The sequence below is a fragment of the Coregonus lavaretus genome, assembly GCF_964263955.1.
Source record: "Coregonus lavaretus genome assembly, chromosome: 8".
Classification (NCBI taxonomy): Eukaryota; Metazoa; Chordata; class Actinopteri; order Salmoniformes; family Salmonidae; genus Coregonus; species Coregonus lavaretus.
In genome coordinates, this window is record NC_139995.1 from 4,102,682 (window position 1) to 4,128,459 (window position 25,778).

Below are 25,778 nucleotides of genomic sequence, written 5' to 3' on the forward strand. Positions count from 1 at the left end.
TCTATGGTTCATTGAACAAGCATGGGAAACAGTGTTTAAACCCTTTACAATGAAGATCTGTGAAGTTACTTGAAATTTTACAAATCATCTTTGAAAGACAGGGTCCTGTAAAAGGGATTTTACTTTTTTTGCTGATATATATAGATATATATATATATATATATATATATATATATATATACACACACACATATACACTGCTCAAAAAAATAAACGGAACACTAAAATAACACATCCTAGATCTAAATGAATGAAATAATCTTATTAAATACTTTTTTCTTTACATAGTTGAATGTGCTGACAACAAAATCACACAAACATTATCAATGGAAATCAAATGTATCAACCCATGGAGGTCTGGATTTGGAGTCAACCTCAAAATTAAAGTGGAAAACCACACTACAGGCTGATCCAACTTTGATGTAATGTCCTTAAAACAAGTCAAAATGAGGCTCAGTAGTGTGTGTGGCCTCCACGTGCCTGTATGACCTCCCTACAACGCCTGGGCATGCTCCTGATGAGGTGGCGGATGGTCTCCTGAGGGATCTCCTCCCAGACCTGGACTAAAGCATCCGCCAACTCCTGGACAGTCTGTGGTGCAACGTGGCGTTGGTGGATGGAGCAAGACATGATGTCCCAGATGTGCTCAATTGGATTCAGGTCTGGGGAACGGGCGGGCCAGTCCATAGCATCAATGCCTTCCTCTTGCAGGAACTGCTGACACACTCCAGCCACATGAGGTCTTGCATTAGGAGGAACCCAGGGCCAACCGCACCAGCATATGGTCTCACAAGGGGTCTGAGGATCTCATCTCGGTACCTAATGGCAGTCAGGCTACCTCTGGCGAGCACATGGAGGGCTGTGCGGCCCCCCAAAGAAATGCCACCCCACACCATGACTGACTCACCGCCAAACCGGTCATGCTGGAGGATGTTGCAGGCAGCAGAACGTTCTCCACGGCGTCTCCAGACTCTGTCACGTCTGTCACATGTGCTCAGTGTGAACCTGCTTTCATCTGTGAAGAGCACAGGGCGCCAGTGGCGAATTTGCCAATCTTGGTGTTCTCTGGCAAATGCCAAACGTCCTGCACGGTGTTGGGCTGTAAGCACAACCCCCACCTGTGGACGTCGGGCCCTCACATACCACCCTCATGGAGTCTGTTTCTGACCGTTTGAGCAGAGACATGCACATTTGTGGCCTGCTGGAGGTCATTTTGCAGGGCTCTGGCAGTGCTCCTCCTGCTCCTCCTTGCAGAAAGGCGGAGGTAGTGGTCCTGCCGCTGGGTTGTTGCCCTCCTACGTCCTCCTCCACGTCTCCTGATGTACTGGCCTGTCTCCTGGTAGCGCCTCCATGCTCTGGACACTACGCTGACAGACACAGCAAACCTTCTTGCCACAGCTCACATTGATGTGCCGTCCTGGATGAGCTGCACTACCTGCGCCACTTGTGTGGGTTGTAGACTCCGTCTCATGCTACCACTAGAGTGAAAGCACCGCCACCATTCAAAAGTGACCAAAACATCAGCCAGGAAGCATAGGAACTGAGAAGTGGTCTGTGGTCACCACCTGCAAAACCAGTCCTTTATTGGGGGTGTCTTGCTAATTGCCTATAATTTCCACCTGTTGTCTATTCCATTTGCACAACAGCATGTGAAATGTATTGTCAATCAGTGTTGCTTCCTAAGTGGACAGTTTGATTTCACAGAAGTGTGATTGACTTGGAGTTACATTGTGTTGTTTAAGTGTTCCCTTTATTTTTTTGAGCAGTATATATAAAACTCAGCAAGTCGGAAGTTGAAGTCGGAAGTTTACATACACTTAGGTTGGAGTCATTGAAACTTGTTTTTCAACCACTCCACAAATTTCTTGTTAACAAACTATAGTTTTGGCAAGTCGGTTAGGACATCTACTTTGTGCATGACACAGGTAACTTTTCCAACAATTGTTTACAGACAGATTATTTCACGTATAATTCACTGTATCACAATTCCAGTGGGTCAGAAGTTTACATACACTAAGTTGACTGTGCCTTTAAACAGCTTGGAAAATTCCAGAACATGATGTCATGGCTTTAGAAGCTTCTGATAGGCTAATTTACATCATTTGAGTCAATTGGGGGTGTACCTGTGGATGTATTTCAAGGCCTACCATCAAACTCAGTGCCTCTCAGCCAAGACCTCAGAAAGATAATTGTAGACCTCCACAAGTCTGGTTCATCCTTGGGAGCAATTTCCAAACGCCTAAGGCACCACGTTGATCTGCACAAACAATAGTACGCAAGTATAAACACCATGGGACCACGCAGCCGTCATACCGCTCAGGAAGGAGACGCATTCTGTCTCCTAGAGATGAACGTACTTTGGTGCGAAAAGTGCAAATCAATCCCAGAACAACAGCAAAGGATCTTGTGAAGATGCTGGAGGAAACAAGTACAAAAGTACAGTTGAAGTCGGAAGTTTACATACACCTTTTTGTTTCATCAGACCAGAGAACATTTCTCCAAAACGTACGATCTTTGTCCCCTTGCAAGCCGAAGAACACCATCCCAACCGTGAAGCACGGGGGTGGCAGCATCATGCTGTGGGGGTGCTTTGCTGCAGGAGGGACTGGTGCACTTCACAAAATAGATGGCATCATGAGGAAGGAAAATTATGTGGATATATTGAAGCAACATCTCAAGACATCAGTCAGAAAGTTAAAGCTTGGTCGCAAATGGGTCTTCCAAATGGACAATGACCCCAAGCATACTACCAAAGGTGTGACAAAATGGCTTAAGGACAACAAAGTCAAGGTATTGGCGTGGCCATCACAAAGCCCTGACCTCAATCCTATAGAAAATGTGTGGGCAGAACTGAAAAAGCGTGTGTGAGCAAGGAGGCCTACAAACCTGACTCAGTTACACAAGTTCTGTCAGGAGGAATGGGCCAAAATTCACCCAACTTATTGTGGGAAGCTTGTGGAAGTCTACCCGAAACGTTTGACCCAAGTTAAACAATTTAAAGGCAATGCTACCAAATACTAATTGACTGTATGTAAACTTCTGACCCACTGGGAATGTGATGAAAGAAGTTAAAGCTGAAATAAATAATTCTCTACTATTATTCTGACATTTCACATTTAAAAAATAAACTGGTAATCCTAACTGACCTAAGACAGGGAATCTTTACTAGGATTAAATGTCAGGAATTGTGAAAAACTGATTTTAAATGTATTTGGCTAAGGTGTATGTAAACCGACTTCAACTGTATATATATTTGCGAGAGAAAAAAAAAACATATGGGGGATTGGAAGTGATGCAGACAATTACATTAATGGAAGTTGCAATCTACTTGCAATATTAATGCTGATCTACCCCCCTACATTTAAAAATAAAATAATAACTGTTGGACCTTATATAGACAGGTGTGTGCCTTTCCAAGTCATGTCCAATCAATTAAATTCAAGTTGTAGAAACATCAAGGATGATCAATGGAAACACGATGCATTTGAGCTCAATTTCGAGTCTTATAGCAAAGGGTCTGAATACTTATGTAAATAAGGTATCGGTTTTTAATTTTTAATACATTTACAAAAATGTCTAAAAACCTGTTTTCACTTTGTCATTATGGGTTATTGTGTGTAGATTGCTGAGGATTTTTATTTATTTAAACAATTTTAGAATAAGGATGTAACGTTACAAAATGTGGATAAAGTCAAGGGGTCTGAATACCTTCCGAAGGCATTGTATATGGATGTCTCTGTGGTAACTTGGATCTGTACAGGGTGAACTCTGAATTACTCTAGGCAAGGGGGTTTAATGGTCCTCTCAGGAATTCTGTCTCATTTACATTGGTCTCATCCCCCACACAAGCTCTTAGATGCTGTGACACCATGTGGTGATTGGGCCTGGGAGTGTTTAGGTTACTGTAAACTTGGTATTGTTTTATTGGTCAATGGTGGTTGGTTTTGAGTTGAAAGGTTACACTTTCAGATGTTATAAATGGAATTAAATGCCTCTGGCCTAGTAGGCATCTCTTTATTCATGTTGTGTCTTCTAAGTTAACCTTAGGATCTACATGCCTAGAAGTATACTTTACATCTTAAGCTTCATGCCTTGTATGTGAATCCATTCATTGTACAATGTTAATAAAATATCTGCCTTTGATACAGACAATTCTCAGACTAGTTCTTGCTAGTCAACGTCAACTCATTGCCTAATGCTTGCTTGCATATTTTAGTTATCTTTATGGAGTCAGATAAACATTTTAATAGACTAATTGCTTAGTCTTATTACGAGTCGCATGTGAGGTATTTAGAATACAATATATACTGTATATACACGTCAAATATTACTGTCCACTACAGTAAATGGTGACTCCGAATCCTCAGTCGATGGGGATTTCCACCATCCAACATAATGGTGATCCATTCGACGTGTTTTGCCGCAGGGGAACATGGATTTATTCTGTACTAGATTCCATCCTCCGACATTTAATGAACAATTCCTTCTGAAACTAACTTTTTGAGTAGGCATATAACTGATGTATTGGAAACCGCACACAGACACCGTGGTCCTTTTTTCTGTTATAAAGAGCTGCACATGTTGATGTCTTATTGCATTGCATTGTATGTTTTCTGGTTGATGTATTTTTGAAATTCTATATTAGGTTGACTGGTTATTAGGCACATTCCTGTTGTCTAGTCACAACATTCAAATTGAGTTGATTAGATTAGAATGTGTGTTTTTTTCTTGTGTTTTTATTTTTACTAGCAAAGTGCTAATAAATGTTAATTCAGGTTTGGGGTGTGTTTCCTGCTTGAATTTGGTTAAAAAGGGCAGTGAATTTGCGCATACTTTGAGAACTTGCTTCTGTGTATCAGACACACAGTGTTTTCTTAGAGATTATATTGAATTGAAGACACGTTTAACCACGTTAAATCTTAGCCTGTTGGTGATAGTCATTTACTCTGTGTTTTTCAGTAATGTATCATGTACACTGTAATTGTTTGTGTCAATTCTTTCATGACTAATAAATTATATTAGTTGAATTGAGTAAATGCATTCCTCGTTTTAGAGATTAATTATTTGACTATATGCCTATAATTATGTCTATTGATAGTTGTTATATACACTATACACATAGCACATGCTTGGGTACCAACTTGACATCCCTGATCCGCTTGCCTCAATAAATTAATGCTAGAATATTAGTTGCCAGGATTAGCTATTTATATCTAGTTTCTTAATAAGTGCATAATGGTGCAAGTCAGACATGTTCATTGTAGTCATACTGAGTCATTGATGCAATTATTCTCTTTTTTGCTAGATACCCCAGAGACGCACAGGGCCTGTTGCATTTATTCACATAATAATGGAGTCAGATTGATAAACGTAATTTATTCATCAACATAAGTTCTACACAACTACAGTAAATAGTTTCAGTCAGTAGTTTTGGTAAGTAGTTGTGTGGTTCAGAAGTTGTGGTCAGAAGTTGTGGTTGTGGTCAGTCATTTTGGTCAGTATTTTTGTAGTTGTGATCAGTAATTTTGGTCAGTAGTTGTGTGGTTATGGTCAGTAGTTGTGGTCAGTAATTCTGGTCAGTAGTGTGGTTATGGTCAGTAATTTTGGGCAGTAGTGGTGGTCAGTAGTTGTGGTCGTGGTCAGTTGTGTGGTTCAGTAATTGTGTGGTCAGTAGTTGTGGTCAGTATAAACTACAGTTGTTGCATGTGATGAGAAGAGATCGAGTAAAATATGAAGCAAGTGAACAGAGACAGCTTTGTTGGCCAGATCGGGGAAGGTTTTTTATTTGTAAAACATTTGCAAACATTTCTAAAAACCAGTTTTTGCTTGTCATTATGGGGTATTGTGTGTAGATTGATGAGGTAAGAATTAAAAGTCAAGGGGTCTGAATACTTTCCAAATGCACTGTATAATAGAAGCAGTTGATGGGTTACTAAAACAGCTCAAACTATTGATTGGTAGAAGCTATTCCTAAACTTCCAGATTTGAAAAGCAGAAAAATAATTCATACGCTCTTTGTCTGACTTGTTGGGGGAGTGGTCTAAACGGCAGATTGGAAGTTGGGGGGGGGGAGAGTTGTATCGTTAAACGATTTGAATAGGAGAGAAGTAGAGGAAGATTTCATATGCTATAACTTTTTGTCTAAATTGTTGGCAAAGTGGTCAAAGGTTGCATTGTTGCATTCACAGTGAATGGAATGTTAGAAGTGATGTCACAATGGGGCCTTTTAGAATCTTGAGGAAATGCCATGAAAGTGTAATAGTTTAAGTATAAAATATATTAAAAAGTTGTACACAAGCACACTATTCCAGACTGATCTGTACGTTTTAAAGTTTGAATAACGTTTCTATCAAACGGTGTAGGAGGGAGTATTGTTTCAGAATGGGAGGTTTGCTTCGCAAGTCCCATTAATAACATAAGGGGTCTCCTGTAGCTCAGTTGGTAGAGCATGGCGCTTGCAATGCCAGGATTGTGGCTTCGATTCCCACGGGTGGCCAGTATGAAAAATGTATGCACTCACTAACTGTAAATCGCTCTGGATAAGAGCGTCTGCTAAATGACTACAATGTAAAATAAGTTAGAAGTATGTCTAAGATTTAAAGTGGGGACACTTGCTTCACAAGCCCCATTAATAATAACTACACTGAATCAAAATAAACGTAACATGCAACAATTTCAAAGATTTTACTGAGTTACAGTTCATTTAAGGAAATCAGTCATTTGAAATAAATTCATTAGACCCTGTATTCACAACTGGGAATACAGACATACATCTGGTGGTCACAGCTACCGTAAAAAAAAAAAGTAGGGATGTGGACCAGAAAAACCAGTCAGCATCTGGTGTGACCACCATTTGCCTCACGCAGTGCGACGCAGCGCGACATCTCCTTCGTCGATCCAGAGCATCCCAAACATGCTCAATGGGTGACATGCCCAGTGAGTATGCAGGCCATGGAAGAACTGGGACATTTTCAGCTTCCAAGAATCGTGTACAGATTCTTGCGACATGTGGCTGTGCATTATCATGCTGAAACATGAGGTGATGGCGGCGGATGAATCACAGTATATATCTCTGTCCATTCAAATTGCCATCGATAAAATGCAATTGTGTTCGTTGTCCATAGCTTATGCCTGCCTGCCCATACCATAACCCCACCATGGGGTTCTGGTCTCCCACACATGCTGCCACCTGCCCGGTACAGTTGAAACCGTGAGCATTTGCACACTGAAGTCGGTTAAAACATCGAACTGTAGTCAGGTCAAGACCCAGGTGAGGACGACGAGATGAGCTTCCGGTTGGACATACTGGCAGATTCTCAAAAAATGACGTTGGCGACAGCTTACAGTAGAGAAATGAACATTCATTTATCTGGCAACAGCTCTGGTGGACAATCCTGCAGTCAGCATGCCAATTACACTCTCCCTCAAAACTTGAGACATCTGTGGCATTGTGTTGTGTGACAAAACGGCACATTTTAGAGTGGCCTTTTATTGTCCCCAGCACAAGGTGCACCAGTGTAATGATCATGCTGTTTAAATCAGCTTCTTGATATGCCATACCTGTCAGGTGGATGGATTATCTTGGAAAAGGAGAAATGCTCACTAACAGGGATGTACATTTCTGGGATCTTTTATTTCAGCTCTTGAAACGTGGGACCAACAATTTACATGTTGCGTTTATATTTTAGTTCAGTGTATAAGTCAGAAGTATGTAGAAGATTTAAAGTGGCTTGCTTAGCAAGCCCCATTAATAAAACCTCTTCTTTGTTTGCAGCCATGCATCTTGTCATGCTCCCAAGACAGCACCCTGAATCCCATGTTGACGGAGGTATGCAGTACCTCTCTCGTCATGGTGTCAGTGTAGTTTTGCAGTTAGGTTGCACCCCAAATGGCACCCTATTCACTATATAGTGCACTACTTTTGACCAGGGCCCATGGGGCTCTGGTCAAAAGTAGTGCACTATTTAGGTAAAAGGGTGCCATTTGGGACACAGCCTAAATCAAATTGTGTGAATCCAATCATGAACTTTGGTGTACTGGCCATGCCAATAGCTAAAATTAGAATGCCTGGGTTGAATGTGTAAATGGTCTGCTACATCAACACACTGCAGGTTGAGCATAGTAGTAGTTTTGAGATACTTTTGACTGCTTAAGTGGAAACTGAGCTCTGCTAGTGGAGAGCGGTGTCCAGAACAGACTGTAGTGGAAACTACCACTCTAAATGACTATCCCATACAGGCTGGACTACTGAGGGCTGGGTGCGTGCGTGCTTGTATGAGTTCCAAAGAGAGGACTGCAAAGCCATGTTGACTTGAAATCCACTAAACCCACTGAACCTCTACTGTTGCTGTGGCTATTTTTTATACTGCAGTTGGATATTTACTGTACATTATAAAGGTCTTGTTGTAACTTTTAGCTGACCAAATAGCGTAATGAATGTCATACATCAATTACAATACATATATTGCACTTAAGACAGCTGTGCTTTGGACAAGAGTTCAGATGAGGTGCACTTTGGGGTTTTATTTGGAGCGCACCCTATGAAGACTGGAGATCTAAGCCTAGTTATTCTCCCACTTGCCTGCTCACCATTCTACCTGTCTGTATGATGGAGGAAGTCATCCCTCCTACCCCAATCACCCCCTGGGGGATGTGTGTTCTGGCTGTGGCATGGACGCCCCCCCCCCCACACACACACACACACACACACACACACCCCATGGGATACACAAACACACAGCGTGCAGACACACACACACATTCCCCTCTCATACACAGTGAGATGCAAACAGAAACGTGTGTGTGTCTGCACACTGTGCAGGCTTGCTGCACGAGTGGACCAGTAGACATCCTGAGTGAGACGAAGCCAAGTGTGTGTGTCATCCCAGGCCATTCCATGGTAAGCAGACAGGACACGTGGGTGACAGACTGTCTGCAGCCACCACGCCCCGCTATTCTTCACTTCCCTTGGCTCCACTTCACTTGTCCGCTCTGAACTTGACTCAGTCGTCTGCTCTCTTCATCACCCCTCCCTTCGCTCCCCCTCCAAGGCTGCGTCCCAAATGGCACCCTATATAGACTTGGCTCTGGCCAAAAGCAGTGCACTATGTAAGGGAGAGAGTGCCATTTTGGGATCAAGCGTCTAACTGACCCCTATTACGGGAGCACACTTCCTTAGCTGGCTCCAGTCAGTGGGACTTGGCCACTGTGATAGCACAGGCACACTGCACTTCACTTAGCTGCTGCTACTACTACTACTATCCATTTGATCCAGTTTCTCTTCCTGCACCCCCCCCCCCCCCCCCCTCTTCTTCCCCTCCTCCCACTCTGCCTCTTTCGCTTTGGTAAGCTCTCTAAATGTGAAGATGGCCCCCATGCAGTGTCAAATGCAGAGAATTTGGTGTGAAGCAGTGTGCGTATTTGCCGATATGCCTACCTGAGTACTTAGTGTAGTGTGTACACGTGTGTGAGTACGTGTGTGTGTGACGTGTGTGTTTATGTGTGTGGGTTTACCTACCTGCTGATGCTGCTCTTGCGGGACAGTGTGTTGCTGGGGGAGGCAGGGGGCGTCTGGTAACTGTAGCTGTAGTCGGATCCCTTCAGATCCAGGATCACCTGTTGAGAAGTTGGGAGAAAAAAGCTTTTAATGTGTGAGAATGAGTACATGGAACTGTGGGAATATCTAACACTGTGTGTGTGTGTGTGTGTGTGTGTGTGTGCGAGTATGTGGTTAAGTGCATTTGGGAAGGTATATTGATGTCTCTGTGTGTGTGGCGCGAACAAGTGTGTGTGTGTGTGTGTGTGTGAGTGAATCATCCAGCTTACCTGTTCGCTGGCGGGGGGCAGTTTGCTGGGCTCAGCCGTCAGGTTGCTCAGGTCTTCCAGGATGGTCTGCAGGTGGGTCACTTCCCCCAGCATGCAGATCTCATGATCCTGCACACACACACACACACACAAACACACAACCACAGATCAGATCACAGACACACAACCAATCACCAAAAACCACAGCGTTGCCCCTAACCACAGATCCCAGAAACAACTAACAGTTACAAATAGCCCCTAGTAACAAAGCTTGGGCGGTATACCAGGGTATTTGGAAATAGCCACGGGATGGTCTTTCAATACCGTCGAAACAATTTCTTTGAAGTTTTTCAATAAATGTGTATATTTATAGCAATTTTTTTTGTAAACACCAGCAGTCAACTTGTGCAATACGTTAGGAGATTAAGCAGATCACATTATTTTACATTCCGAAGCTTACCGTAGTTCCCCAGAACAGTTAAACCAGTCACGTTTGTTTGTAAATAGGACAATGAGAGAAAGCGTGAGTCCAGCTGTGTATTGACAAGGGTCACGTTTTATATTGAAAGTTAGTGTTTTTTTTGCTTCAATAGAGTGAGTGATCAGGGAGGTGCAACTATAGTTTTCCTTCACAGAACATACATTAGTGCAAGACATTCAGCAGAAAACAGCTTAATTTTGATCAGATGACAAGAGAAGTGCAACCCTATTTGACTGGCAGCAACACAAGTAAATGAGCTTACAATGAAAAAGCAAGGTCTTATTTGCAAAAATGATGCATGGCCATCATATTTCTCCTCCCTCATCTTCCCTAGTCCTTTCGGGAGACCAGATAATATGTTTACAAATTCCATCATTGGATGGTTCTACAGCTGGGTTTTCCATGGAACTCCATAGGCCAGCATAGCTGATCTAAGTTGAAGTTAAAGAAAAAATACTTACCTGGTAATATAAATGCTTCTTTCAGATCTTTCCATGTCCTCAAACCATTACATCGCAAAGGGTATGGATATCACATTTGGACCATTGGGGCGATGTGAAAGGCCTTCCTCCAGATCGCAAGGCATTATTGTTAAATATTGGAGTCTGGGCGTCCCAATGGTCCAAATGTGGTATCCATACCCTTTGCGATGTAATGGTTTGAGGACATAGCAAGATCTGAAAGAAGCATTTATATTACCAGGTAAGTCTTTTTTCTTTAACTTCAACTTAGATCAGCTTTTTTAAACTATTTTCTACATTGTTGAATAATAGTGAAGACATCAAACTATGAAATAATACATATGGAATTATGTAGTACCCAAAAAAGTGTTAAACAAATCAAAATATATTTTAGATTTCAGATTCTTCAAAGTAGCCACCCTTTGCACTCTCTCAACCAGCTTCATGAGGAATGCTTTTCCAACAGTCTTGAAGAAGTTCCCAGATATGCTGAGCACTTGTTGGCTGCTTTTCTTTCACTCTGCGGTTCGACTCATCCCAAACCATCAATTGGGTTGAGGTCAGGTGATTGTGGAGGCCAGGTCATCTGATGCAGCACTCCAACACCCTCCTTGGTCAAATAGCCCTTACACAGCCTGGAGGTGTGTTTTGGGTCATTGTCCTGTTGAAAAACAAATGAGTGTCCCACTAAGCGCAAACCAGATGGGATGGCGTATCGCTGCAGAATGCTGTGGTAGCCATGCTGGTTAAGTGTGCCATGAATTCTAAATAAATCACTGACAGTGTCACCAGCAAAGCACCCCCACACCTCCTCCTCCATGCTTCATGGTGGGAACCACACACACAGAGATCATCCGTTCACCTACTCTGCGTCTCAAAGACTCGGCGGTTGGAACCAAAAATCTCAAATTTGGACTCATCAGACCAAAGGACAGATTTCCACCGGTCGAATGTCCATTGCTCGTGTTCTTGGCCCAAGCAAGTCTCTTTTTCTGATTTGTGTCCTTTAGTAGTGGTTTCTTTGCAGAAATATGACCATGAAGGCCTGATTCACGCAGTCTCCTCTAAACAGTTGATGTTGATGTGTCTGTTACTTGAACTCTGTGAAGCATTTATTTGGGCTGCAATTTCTGAGGTGCAGTTAACTCTAACGAACTTATCCTCTGCAGCAAAGGTAACTCTGGGTCTTGCTTTCCTGTGGCGATCCTGATGAGAGCCAGTTTCATCATAGCGCTTGATGGTTTTTGCGACTGCACTTGAAGAAAAGTTCTTGACATTTTCCGGAATGACTGACCTTCATGTCTTAAAGTAATGATGGACTGTTGTTCCTCTTTGCTTATTTGAGCTGTTCTTGCCATAATTTGGACTTGGTATTTTACCAAATAGGGCTATCTTCTGTATACCACTCCTACCTTGTCACAACACAACTGATTGGCTCAAACACATTAAGAAGGTAAGACATTTTACAAATTAACTTTTAACAAGGCAGACCTGTTAATGTAAATGCACTCAAGGTGACTACCTCATGAAGCTGGTTGAGAGAATGCCAAGAGTGTACAAAGCTGTCATCAAGGCAAAGCGTGGCTACTTTGAAGAATCAAAAAAAATATTTTGATTTGTTTAACACTTTTTTGGTTACTACATAATTCCATATGTGTTATTTCATAGTTTTGATGTCGTCACTATTATTCTACAATGTAGAAAATTGTAAAAAATTAAGAAAAACCCTGGAACAATAAGGTGTCCAGAATTTGACTGGTACTGTACATTCTGAAAATGCACTATGGATTTCATCCCAATAGCCGGAAGGGGCAAACATAGGAAGCATTGAGCTCACAATTCAACCAAGGCAATATATTCATTTTCACAATAGAAATTCTGCCAGTTAGAGCGACTGGGATGTTAATCCATCTACTGAGGTCTGATTGAATTGATTTGAGCGTTATGTTTTAGTTTTTAGGCAATGATTTTATCTAAAATAAATATATCTATTCCTAAATATTTAAAATGGGAAACGATTGGGATTCCATAAGAAGAGATGGGGTCCCTCTGTCGGGTTCTTAAGAGGCAGATTTATTTTAAAACGTGAAATGGAGCTGAATTTGATCTTCAAAGCATTTGGGAGAGATTGAGATACATTGGCTAGATAAAGTAAGATATCGTCGGCGTATAATGAGATGACGTGATCCGTAGAATTGAGAGATATTGGTGTAATTTCTTTCAATTTTAGCACCCCTTCTCCCTCAGGAGGTTGAAACGATTTGGCATGGCCCCTCAGAACTTTTACAGCTGCACCATCGAGAGCATCCTGACTGGTTGTATCACCGTCTGGCAACTACACTGCCCTGGACCGGAAGGCCCTACAGAGGCTGGTGCGGACGGCCCAGCACATCACTGGGGGTAAGCTCCCAGGACGTACATGGCAGGCGGTGTCGGAGAAAGGCCCCAAAAATTGCCAGACTCCAGCCACCCGAGACATGGACTGTTCTCTATGCTTCCTTCCGGCAGGTGGTACCGGTGTTTCAAGGCTCAGACCAACATACCCCTAAACAGCTTCTATCTCCTGGCCATAAGACTTAAATGGCTAACAACTACTGCTCTCCCACAGTCTATCCACATTGACTCATCCACAGGTCTCTACACACTAAGACAGCTTACACTCCCCCCCTCCCCTTTTTTTATTTATCATATTTTTCTATTTTGATATTGAATACTGCATTGTTGGGAAGGGCTTGCAAGTTAAGCATTTCAATGTACTTGTGCATGTGACAAAACTTTAAGTAACACTGTCTGCGTCCCAAATGGAACCCTATTCCCTACATAGTGCACTACTTTTGACGAGAGCCCTATGGGGAACTGAGGCCTTGGGGCACTGACTGTCCTATCACCATCAATCACTGCCAGATTCACCCAAGAGACTCTCTCTCATGTCAACAGTGTAAACACCGATGAGCTTGCATGGTGTTACATTATGGGGTTCTGGGGCCTCCAACCTGTTCCCATCACTAAAACAGAAGCCAGAGACTTTTTATATAAAAATAGATCAACTTTAGCAGCTGAGCATTCCAACTAGATCCTTGGGCCAGTCTAGGCCTAGGTAGTACTGACTGATTCTGGGTCAGATGAGAGTATAAAGCCCTCACACACACAGTTTTGGCTTGAATCATAAAGACTGATTCTGGATTTTAATTATAATAACAACCACCCCAAAAATACATATTTGGCATGGACACTGATTCTAGATCAGACTGATTCTGGATGAGACGATAACCCCAGCACAGGTTTGACGTGAATACTGACAGATTCTGGATCAGATGAGACTATAACTAACTCATGAACACATATTCGTCATGAACACCGACTGATTCTAGATCAGATGATAGTAATATAACCTACTCACCAGCACAGGTTTGAGCATGCTGACGAAGGCGCAGTAACGGCCCCTCTCTTCGATGAGCGCCCGGCACACGGCCCTCTTCTCAGTCTCCTCCAGCACAGCATAGCGCACGTTCACGTCCTGCAGGGCGCTGTCCAGCTGCCCGCGCACCTCGTCCTTTCCTAGGGAAACACAGGGGGGAACCAAAGTTGACAGGCAGAGCAGACTGGGGGCTCCCGCTCTCTGACTGACACACACACGCACCTCAATACTTCACAAACACACCCGTAATGCCAAAACACACCTTCCATATCGATGCACTTACCAATTACATAACACACACACACACACCTACACAGTATAATAATTACACACACACAACAGGCTAACTGAATCCATTATCACATTTTCTAACTGGGCTCAGAAAGAGATACAAAAGCTGTTGGAAAGAGGGACCCAACAGGTCCCTGAATAAAAGCCTTATGATAGAGATGAGAGGCTTACACAAGTCCCTGGAGTAGGATTCAGGGTAGCAGGCCTGCCTCCATTAATAGACCTGAGTGTTTGCGTACCAAATAGCACCCTAAGTCGCAATATAGGGCTCTGGTCAAAAGTAGTGCACTACATAGGGAATAGGCCAATACGGTGCCATTTGAGACACAACCATAGTGATCCCCCCTCAACCATCACCATCCCTGATTTCCTATTATGTGCTATAGAGCCCAAAGCAGTCAGCTCACAAGCGGCAAAGCCCTACATCCCCCAATAATCCTCTCAACAAAGACCAAGAAAATACCCGAAAATGGGTTCCAACTATAAAACTCAAAAGGCGCTGGACCTAACGCTTCCAAAATACACAATTTTTTCTAAATCTTGGTTTTAGTCAGATATTTTCACGGTTAGACTGGTAAAATAGGCAAGGGTGAAGTTGCAATCTTGTCAGATCAGGTATATATTTGAGAGTTAACGGAATAAGGGACACATCCATTTTACATTTTAGTCATTTAGCAGATTATCTTACCCAGAACGACTTACAGTTAGTGCATTCATCTTAAGATCGCTAAGTGGGACAACCACATATCACAGACATATTAAGTATACTTTTCCTCAATAAAGAAGTTATCAGCAGTCGGAGCTAGAAAGGGGGGAGAGCGGTTGAGCTGAGGAGGGATTATTTAATATACTCTTTAAAGAGGTAGGGTTTAAGGTGCTTTCGGAAGATGGGCTGGGACTCTGCTGTACTAGCTTCAGGGGGAAGCTGGTTCCACTATTGGGGTGTCAGGACAGAGGAGAGGTGGACTGGGCTGAGTGGGAGCTGAGGTGGGAGGGCCAAGAGGTGGCAGAATGGAGAGCTCGGGTTGGGGTGTAGGGTTTGAGTATAGCCTGAAGATAGGGAGGGGCAGTTCATCTTGCTGCTCTGTAGGCAAGCCCCATTGTCGTGTGGTGGATGCGAGCTTCGACTGGAAGCCAGTGGAGTGTGTGGAGGAGCGGGGTGCCATGGAGAACTTGGGAAGGTTGAAAACCAGGCGGGCTGCAGCATTCTGGATAAGTTGCAAGGGTTTGATGGCACAAGCAGGGAGCCTAGCCATCAGCGAGTTGCAGTTGTCCAGAAGGGAGATGTCAAGTGCATGGTTTAGGACCTGCACCGCTTCCTGTGTGAGGTAGGGTCGTATTCTACGGATGTTGTAGAGCATGAACCTGCAGGAGCAAGTTACTGCTTTGAAGTTGCCCTGAACGATAGGGTGTGGTCCAGCATCAAGCCAAGGTTCTTTGCAGTCTGGGAGGGCAACACTGTAGAGGTGAAAACCGTGATGGAGAGGTCTTTGAGCGGACAGGCCTTCCCCGGGAGGAAGAGCAGCTCCGTCTTGTCGAGGTTGAGCTTGAGATGCTGGACCGACATCCAAGCTGAGATATCTGCCAGGCACATAGAGATGCGTGTCACCACCTGGATGTCAGAAGGGGGGGAAGGAGAAAAGTAGTTGAGTGTCATCCGCATAGCAATGATAGGAGAGACTATGTGAGGATATGACGGAGCCGAGTGACTTGGTGCATAGAGAGAAGAGGAGAGGGCCTAGAATCGAGCCCTGGGGAATACCTGTAGTGAGAATACAGGCAGCACTTAAAGTAGATGGCCCTAACTAGCAAAAATACAGTACTAGACAACAGATAAAGACAAAAATTACACTCCTGGAGATATATGGAGTCCTCTAGCTATAGAATGAAGCACACTCCTAACGTCCCTGACACCCTAACTGTGCTTCTAGTTCTGACAGATCAGCGCAAACGGCTAGGTCATGTTCATTGGGGCATACAGCAGAAAACATTTAAAGCCGTTTCACAACGGAAAGTGAAAATTTCCGAAAAAAAAGTCCAGGTAAGTCCCTCCCACGTTTCAGTCTGTTTTATTCCGTTAAGAGCATAATGAACACGACCCTGTTAATGGGAGGCAGGATAGCACTTATTAGCCAAACGCAGAAGAAATCCAGGTTCTGATCTGATTTAAGACTTTAAAGGACCTTCGGGCAAACCAGTTGCCATGTGAGGAGAGCTTTGGCCATCATATGATGGTCCTTCTGAGGGAAGGAAGGGGGAAAATAAGAATGCCTCAATGTTTAGTAAAACTTTCAGGTTTCAAACAATTAAGTATCAGTTTTCAAAATGCATACTGCCTCCAGCTCACATTGCAAAGTGGTGGGTGACGCGCTGATAGCCTGCCTACCGTTGCCTATGGGGGAATTTTGGGGATGGTGAAAAGCTTTCAGTGTAACCTTAAACGACTACAACCAGATATTAAGTATGTAGAAAGGATAATGAAGCAATATATTTTTTAAAAAATATCATTTTAGAGTAACAATCCCCAAAATAAAAACTAGACAGTCAGGGGGAATCTGAAATTCCAAACATTGATTTTGTTATGTTTAAGTCACTCAGCATAAGAAGGAGACATAAGCTATGGCAAAATGTGTATAATTGCAGGAAATTAGCTTTAAAAAGGAACATTCTCTCAGCCCCATGGCAAAATGTGTAGAATTGCAGGAAATTATATGTAAAGCAGCAACATTCCTCTAAAACTGTGCCATTGGCCACACCCACTACCACATTTATTCCCTTCTCACACATATAACCTCCGTCTTTATGGAGTGGTGTCTCCATAAGAAAAAATAATACAAAATAAAAATGTATGCACTCACTAACTAAGTCGGTCTGGATAAGAGTGTCTGCTAAATAACTAAAATGTAGAATGTGTCTGACGTAGAACAGCTAACTTTGGAGATGACCCTGAGCAGAAGTATGAGATGTCTAGCGCACCGTTAGGGCTTGAGATGCAATGCATAGCCTATACACAGCACATCATCTCCTACATCTGGAGGTAGATACTGTACGTCTGCCAAATTCTACGAATATTAGCATAGTAAGACAGCCACAACAGAGACAGCAAGGGCTACGAGGTATGTCCTTAGGGGATCCACCAACCAGGATGTCTGGAAAACCTTGGAATTTTGGGGAAGTTACCGGAATTTCGCTACCCTCTAAGCCTATGTCCTGTAACCAAACTTCTCCTTTACATGACGTTCGTGTAGCAGCACATCCATAGTCTAGCATCCAGTCCGGTATACTGTATAGGCTATAAGTTATTCCAGCCAGCATGGCACAGCAAATGCTCTTCTCAATGGGCGATTCCTGTTGACTGGCAAAATAACAGTTTTCTAGGTTCTCTATAAATCCTATGATTAACTTTCTGAATGAAAGCGAGAACGGGGTGCAGTCTCATCCATCAGCTGACAACAGCAAACATTTATCTCGATGTCTGACGTTTAGATTTAGGGTTGGCTGTATTTTTTTTAGGGTCTGCGTCCCAAATGGCAACCTAGTCCCTACTTAGTGCACTACTTTTGACCAGAGCCCTGATCAAAAGTAGTGCACAATATTTGGAGCGGTAAAGATACAAATCAGGGGTGTGGAGCTGGGATGGATCACACTGTCGAGTGGAGAGACATGGCCACCCATGTTTATTTACTGCTAAGTCCTGTGTTTGGGATGAGGGATTTTAAACAGGGAAAGGGGGAGCGCAGAGAGAGCGAGAGAGGAGAAAGATAGGGAGGTGAAGAGAAAGAGCGCGACAGAGAGCAAATTGTGGAAATAGAGGAGGTGGAAAGAGAGAGTATTCCTAAGTCCCAGGGAGTGGCGCTCAGACAGTGCACCTGGGATAATAACAAGCTGGTACTTAACGTACTGTAAGAGGCTATAAACAAGCAGGAAAACCTGCAGCCGGAGGCTGCTTTCCTTGTTGCTGGCAATTTTAATCCTGCGTCATTAAGACACGTGATGCCCAACTTCCATCAACACGTCTCCTTCGCCACTAAGGGAAATAAATACATTTTCCTCTACCCACAAGCACGCATAGAAGGTTCGCTGCTTCCCCAAATCAAAAGCCCTGGATTAACACTGATGTTGGCGCTAAACTAAAGGACAGGGCTACCGCACGCAGGTCTATCACAGACAACCTTGAGGCTACAGCTGAGGACAGGAACAAGTACAAGAAGTCCTGCTACGACATCCGCAGAGTCAAACGAGCAAAAGGACAATTTAGGAATAAGGTGGAATCATATTACACAGGCTCCGACGCCCGCCACATGTGGCAGGGGCTACAGTCCAATACGGATTATAAAGGAAGACCCAGTCATGATCTGCCCAATGAGGCCGCTCTGCCAGACAAACTCTATGCATTTTATGCACGCTTCGACAAAAATACTGTGCCGTGTGAAGGCCCCCACCGACCCAGAGGACTGGCTGATCTCGCTCCCAGAGACCGACATCAGTAAGGTCTTTAATCAGGTGAAAACTCGCAAGGTAGCGGGGTAGGACGGTATTCCAGAGCGTGTTCTCAGAGCATGTGCAGAACAGATGGCAGGCATATTCACAGTCATTTTCAGCCACTCCTTGTCCCAGTCTGTAATCCCCATGTCTTAAACTGACCACCATCATTCGTGTTCCCACGAAAGCGAAGGCTTCCTGCCACAATGACTACTGCCCTGTAGCACTCACATCTGTAATCATGAAGTGCTTTGAAAGGCTGGTTATGGCACATCAACTCGTACATCCTAGACCCATTCCAATTTCCATACCGCCCCAACAGATCCATAGATGACACAATCTCAATTGCACTCCACATTGCCCTCACCCACCTAGATAAGAGCATGCTGTTCATTGACTACATATCAACGTTCAACACCATTGTCCTCTCCAAGCTCGTCACCAAGCTTAGGACCCTTCGACTGAACACCTCCCTATGAAACTGGATCCTGGACTTCCTAAAGGGTAGGCAACATCACCTCCACCACACTGACCCTTAACACAAGGACCCCACAGGGGTGTGTGCTTCGTCCCCTCCTGTACTCCCTGTTCACCCACGACTGAGTGGCCACGCATGACTCCACCATCAAGTTTGCTGACGACACAACAGTGGTAGGCCTGATCACCTACAGGGAGGTGGTCAGTGTGGTGTCGGGACAACAACAGCTCCCTCAACGTCAGTATGACCAAGGAGCTAATCGTGAACTACAGCTTAGATTAGAGGTTGGGTATTGCGGTCTCTACACAGAAGTTAATATAATCTGTATTTACGGTGGTTGTGTTATCTATACTGTCATGATGGAATACCTCCCAGTCAGTGCAGAGGAAACAGCATTTAAGAGTCTCTGTGCTGTCATCTGACCACACTGACTGTCTTTCTCACTGGTCTGGTTCTCTTTAGCTTTGTCTTGTAAACAGGGATGATCTGGACAGAGTTGTGGTCAGAGTTGGAGATCGGTGGTTTGATACAGGTGGTGTAGGAGTCTGATGTTGACATAGCACTTGTCCAGGATTTCCCCATCCTGGTTTTGCCTTTGACAATTTGGGAGAAGCCTGGCAAGCACTCAAGGCTCCACTGGTTGAGGTCTCCCAGTATTATGACTGGTGCGTCTGGGTGTTTTTGCTGGCAAGCATGAACACAGTCTGAGATGGTGCTAGCTGCTTTTGCTGTTTTGTAACTAGGAGGGACGTAGGTAACACACAGTCAAACTCCCTTGGGAGATAGAATGGCCTAAGATTAAGGCACAACCTCCACCCACAGCGACAAAAGGGGGCGAGCACACCCCCATCCACATCGATGGGGCTGCAGTGGAGCGGGTCGAGAGCTTAAAGTTCCTCGTTTTCCAAATAATTTAAACTTAAAATGGTCCCCACACACGCACACAGTCGTGAAGGTGCGATAGCGCCTCTTCCCCCTCAGGAGGTTGAAAAGGTTTGGCATGGGCCCTTAAATCCTCAAAATAATTCTACAGCTGCACCATTGAGAGCATCTTGACTGGCTGTATCACTGCTTGGTATGGCAACAGCGCCGCCCTCGACCGCATGGCACTACAGAGGGTGGTGCGGACAGTCCTGTACATCACTGGGGCAGAGCTCCCTGCCAGCCAAGCCATAGACTGTTCTCTCTGCTTCAGCACGGCAAGCGGTACATCAAGTCTGACACCAACAGGCTCCTGAACAGCTTCTATCCCCAAGCCATAAGACTTCTAAATAGCTAATAAAATGCCTATACGAACTCTGCATTGACTGTTCTATTTTATTTTTGTACGATGCACAATCACAGGACACCACACACACACTTCATTTGCTCACACATTTATACTGACTACACACACACACTGATGCTACTCTTCTCATATATCCTGATGCCTAGTCACCTTGCTCCTACAGTGGGGAGAACAAGTATTTGATACACTGCCGATTTTGCAGGTTTTCCTACTTACAAAGCATGTAGAGGTCTGTAATTTTTATCATAGGTACACTTCAACTGTGAGAGACGGAATCTAAAACAAAAATCCAGAAAATCACATTGTATGATTTTTAAGTAATACATGTTCATTTTATTGCATGACATAAGTATCTGATCACCTACCAACCAGTAAGAATTCCGGCTCTCACAGACCTGTTAGTTTTTATTTAAGAAGCCCTCCTGTTCTCCACTCATTACCTGTATTAACTGCACTTGTTTGAACTCGTTACCTGTATAAAAGACACCTGTCCACACACTCAATCAAACAGACTCCAACCTCTCTACAATGGCCAAGACCAGAGCGCTGTGTAAGGACATCAGGGTTAAAATTGTAGACCTGCACAAGGCTGGGATGGGCTACAGGACAATAGGCAAGCAGCTTGGTGAGAAGGCAACAACTGTTGGCACAATTATTAGAAAATGGAAGAAGTTCAAGATGACGGTCAATCACCATCCATGCAAGATCTCACCTCGTGGGGCATCAATGATCATGAGGAAGGTGAGGGATCAGCCCAGAACTACACGGCAGGACCTGGTCAATGACCTGAAGAGAGCTGGGACCACATTCTCAAAGAAAACCAATAGTAACACACTACGCCGTCATGGATTAAAATCCTGCAGCGCACGCAAGATCCCCCTGCTCAAGCCAGCGCATGTCCAGGCCCGTCTGAAGTTTGCCAATGACCATCTGGATGATCCAGAGGAGGAATGGGAGAAGGTAATGTGGTCTGATGAGACAAAAATAGAGCTTTTTGGTCTAAACTCCACTCGCCGTGTTTGGAGGAAGAAGAAGGATGAGTACAACCCCAAGAACACCATCCCAACCGTGAAGCATGGAGGTGGAAAAATAATTATTTGGGGATGCTTTTCTGCAAAGGGGACAGGACGACTGCACCGTATTGAGGGGAGGATGGAAGGGGCCAAGTATCGCGGGGTCTTGGCCAACAACCGCCTTCCCTCAGTAAGAGCATTGAAGATGGGTCGTGGCTGGGTCTTCCAGCATGACAACGACCCGAAACACACAGCCAGGGCAACTAAGGAGTGGCTCCGTAAGAAGCATCTCAAGGTCCTGGAGTGGCCTAGCCAGTCTCCAGACCTGAACCCAATAGAAAATCTTTGGAGGGAGCTGAAAGTCCGTATTGCCCAGCGACAGCCCCGAAACCTGAAGGATCTGGAGAAGGTCTGTATGGAGGAGTGGGCCAAAATCCCTGCTGCAGTGTGTGCAAACCTGGTCAAGACCTACAGGAAACGTATGATTTCTGTAATTGCAAACAAAGGTTTCTGTACCAAATATTAAGTTCTGCTTTTCTGATGTATCAAATACTTATGTCATGCAATAAAATGCAAATTAATTACTTTAAAATCATACAATGTGATTTTCTGGATTTTTGTTTTAGATTCAGTCTCTCACAGTTGAAGTGTACCTATGATAAAAATTACAGACCTCTACATGCTTTGTAAGTAGGAAAAACTGCAAAATCGGCAGTGTATCAAATACTTCTTCTCCCCACTGTATACATATCTACCTCTATCACTCCAGTATCCCTGCACATTGTAAATATGGTATTGGAACTGACCCTGTATATAGCTTACTTCTCATGTTCTTATTTTTATTTCTCGTGTTTTTGTTCTACCCTGTTATTTTGAGTACTACATTGATATTGATAATTGCATTGTTGGGTTTAGAGCTTGCAAGAAAGGCATTCACTGTACTTGTGCACGTCACATAAAAACTTTAAAACTTGAATACCGTCCCGATCTGAAGCATATACAATGCATTCGGAAAGTATTCAGACCCTTTGACTTTTTCCACATTTTGTGACCCTGCCGCTGAAAAACATCCCCACAGCATGATGCTGCCACCACTATGCTTCACCGTAGGGATGGTGCCAGGTTTCCTCCAGACGTGCCATTTGGAATTCAGGCCAAAGAGCTCAATCTTGGATTCATCAGACCAGAGAATCTTGTGTCTCATTCTCATTGTTTGTAACTTATTATGTACATAATGTTGCTGCTACCGTCTCTTATGACTGAAAAGAGCTTCTGAACCTCAGAACAGCGATTACTCCCTTGAACTGGACGAATAATTATTCTTTAATGAGTTGGACGAGAGGGATTTGCTCCAGACACCCGACAGGGCCCTCACCCCCATCATTCGCAGTAGAAAGAAAAGGAGATATCGTGGAAAGAGATCGTGGTGCCTGGTAAGGAGCCGGCGATGAGAGGCTAATCTGCCTTTGCCGTCGATACTATTGGCCAACTTACAATCGCTTGATAATAAAGTGGACCAACTACAAGCACGTATATCCTACCAACGGGACATTAAAAACTGTAATATCTTATGTTTCACCGAGTCGTGGCTGAACGAAGACATGAATAACATACACCTGGCGGGTTATACACTGTATCGGCAGGATAGAACAGCAGCCTCTGGTAAGACAAGGGGTGGCGGTCTATGTATATTTGTAAACTACAGCTGGTACACGATATCTAAGGAAGTCTCCAGGTTTTGCTCGCCTGAGGTAGAGTATCTCATGATAAGCTGTAGACCACACTATCTTTGTAACTGTCTATTTACCACCACAAACCGATGCTGGCACTAAGATCGCACTCAATGAACTGTATACGGCCATAAACAAACAGGAAAACGCTCATTCAGAGGTGGCGCTCCTAGTGGCCGGGGACTTTAATGCAAGGAAACTTAAATCCATTTTACCTAATTTCTACCAGCATGTTAAATGTGCAACCAGAGAAAAAAAAAAAAAAAAAAATTAAAAAAACTCTAGACCACCTGAGCTAGAGATTTTTCCTCCTCGTCCAAGTCCTCTGATTGGTTCTGCTCCAACTTCAGATGGTTGAGTAAAAAAAACACGTACCAACTAAAAGCCTATTTTTGCATATTTTAGGGTAGTTTTTCGTACCAGCGTGCTTTGACCTCAAATTGCGTGCAGGATAGCAGGCCTGCTATATCAATGTTGTTCCCAAATGCTTGGTCTTTAGGAGACCTTGGTTGAGTATTCAGATTTTCCATCCATCGCTTCAGCTGTGTGATGAAGTTTGCGATATCTGCTCTTGCAAGATGTTTCAGTGAATTAGCAAAATGTCCCATGAAAACATAGGCTACTTGAAATAGTAGAGGGCCATATTAACAGCTGGAGTGTGCTTGTACTAGCATGGGGACTTTCAGGAGTATGTTTTTGACGGGTCTGCAAACATAACTGGAACAAATGGAACAATAACGCACCTAATAAACCAATACATCTCCATTAATGCCTATGAGTCTTTCATATCTGCTTGGTTACATTTTCACATTTCATGCTGCAGCACATGCTTTTGTAATTAGTTCTTTTGTAATTAGTTATTTCCCCTCAGTGTAAAACGCTGTTCACAATAACAATCAAAAAGTATGTAAGGGTTGTAAAAAACACTGTTTACCGTTATTGTTGGAGTGATGCGTGAGAGGGTGGATGGATGACATCATGGGGACGAACTTTTTACGTGAGCAGGAAGACACTGCTGCGGTTTTACTGTGGAGGCCCAGCCCTTGATGGTTGAACCTGTTTGGCCATTTTAAATCTGATCGGCTACTCCTCCTTGGCCATTTGTGACAACTTCCCCATGTTGCGTGAGTCACAGCCATATAAACCTGGGTTGTGTTCAGTAGGAACAAAACGAAAGAAACAGGTTTGAAACAGGGAGATACTATGTTAACTTTTCCAATAAGAAACGCTTGTTTTTATATCCGTTGCAAAATGTTTTACTACGGTGTACCCTAATGAACAGGACCCAGCTGATATAACTTTTAAAGGGCGCCAGTCGTCAGTTGACCTAGTGAGCCTCGCAGTCTGACTGGCAGTGGGCAGAAGTCTGGTTCAGATCTGCAGCTGTTGACATGTGGCAAGGAGTCAAACACATGCTGCATTGGAGTACAGACATGCTGCATGGGAGTAGGGCACAATGGAACTGTAGGTAGAGGTGGCTCCAAACCATGGGTCACTCTTTTTTCGCCTAATACATGTTTGGAGTGGGGGATAGGGAAGTCTGGGAACCTCAGGAAAGTCTCAAGCATATAAACCAGTTCAGGCATCAGCTAGTCTAGCCCTGCAGTCTGACCAGCAGTGTTTGGTTAGGGGTATTTATTATCTAGAGCTGCTGAATGCTCCAGGTGGGTTCAGTTCAGTATCAGTGGTTCTGGGCAGTGTGGGGGCTGGACAGGGAGATATCCCAGGAATATGTACTTCACTCCCCTTACTGCTGCTCTACAGGGAGACCTGAGGAGGACAGCCTCCTACAGCGGCCCAGAGGGGTGAGTCAGCACTGAGGACACTGCACCACCCTCCCTGGTAACAAACACGGCCCAAGTGGTGCCGTCATTGTTGACCCATCACAGTAGAAAACGTAGCCTGCGTGGTGATACGTTAGCTGGTCCTGCTGTTGGACGTACGTGCCAACTTACCCACTCTAGCTAGCTAGCTGGCTGTCTAACACTATCAGTTTACAGAGTCACGTTGAACAATATATTTTTTATAAAAATAAATGTTTTGGTCTGATGTGATTAATAAGGAGCATCCAGATGCTGCACTTAATGAATTTATGAAATTGCTTCTTCCAAATATTGATAAACATGCACCTGTTAAGAAACAGACTTAAAATTATTAAGGCTCCATGGTTGATGAGGAATTGAACAATTGTATGGTTGAAAGAGATGGGGCAAAAGGAGTGGCTAATAAGTCTGGTTGCACATCTGACTGGCTGATTTACTGCAAATTGAGAATTTATGTGACTACACTCAACAGAAAGAAGAAACTGTATTATGAAGCCAAGACCAATGAT

General features: G+C 43.8%; 1 protein-coding gene across 3 annotated transcripts in view; it reads right to left on the reverse strand.

Annotated features, from left to right (window-relative positions):
* Nucleotides 1-25,778, reverse strand: part of LOC311134154 (protein MTSS 2-like) — a 139,499-nt gene that overhangs the window by 20,465 nt on the left and 93,256 nt on the right. For 2 of the 3 annotated variants that reach the window (XM_084167761.1, XM_084167760.1), the window contains exons 7-9: nt 14,147-14,304; nt 9,826-9,933; nt 9,518-9,615 (exon numbers count right to left, since the gene is read on the reverse strand). In XM_084167761.1, the coding sequence (XP_084023887.1) occupies nt 9,518-9,615; nt 9,826-9,933; nt 14,147-14,304 (364 nt within the window). Of the gene's footprint in view, nt 1-9,517; nt 9,616-9,825; nt 9,934-14,146; nt 14,305-24,380; nt 24,524-25,778 lie in introns of those variants that run through there. The other variant, XM_084167762.1, reaches the window with a different exon arrangement.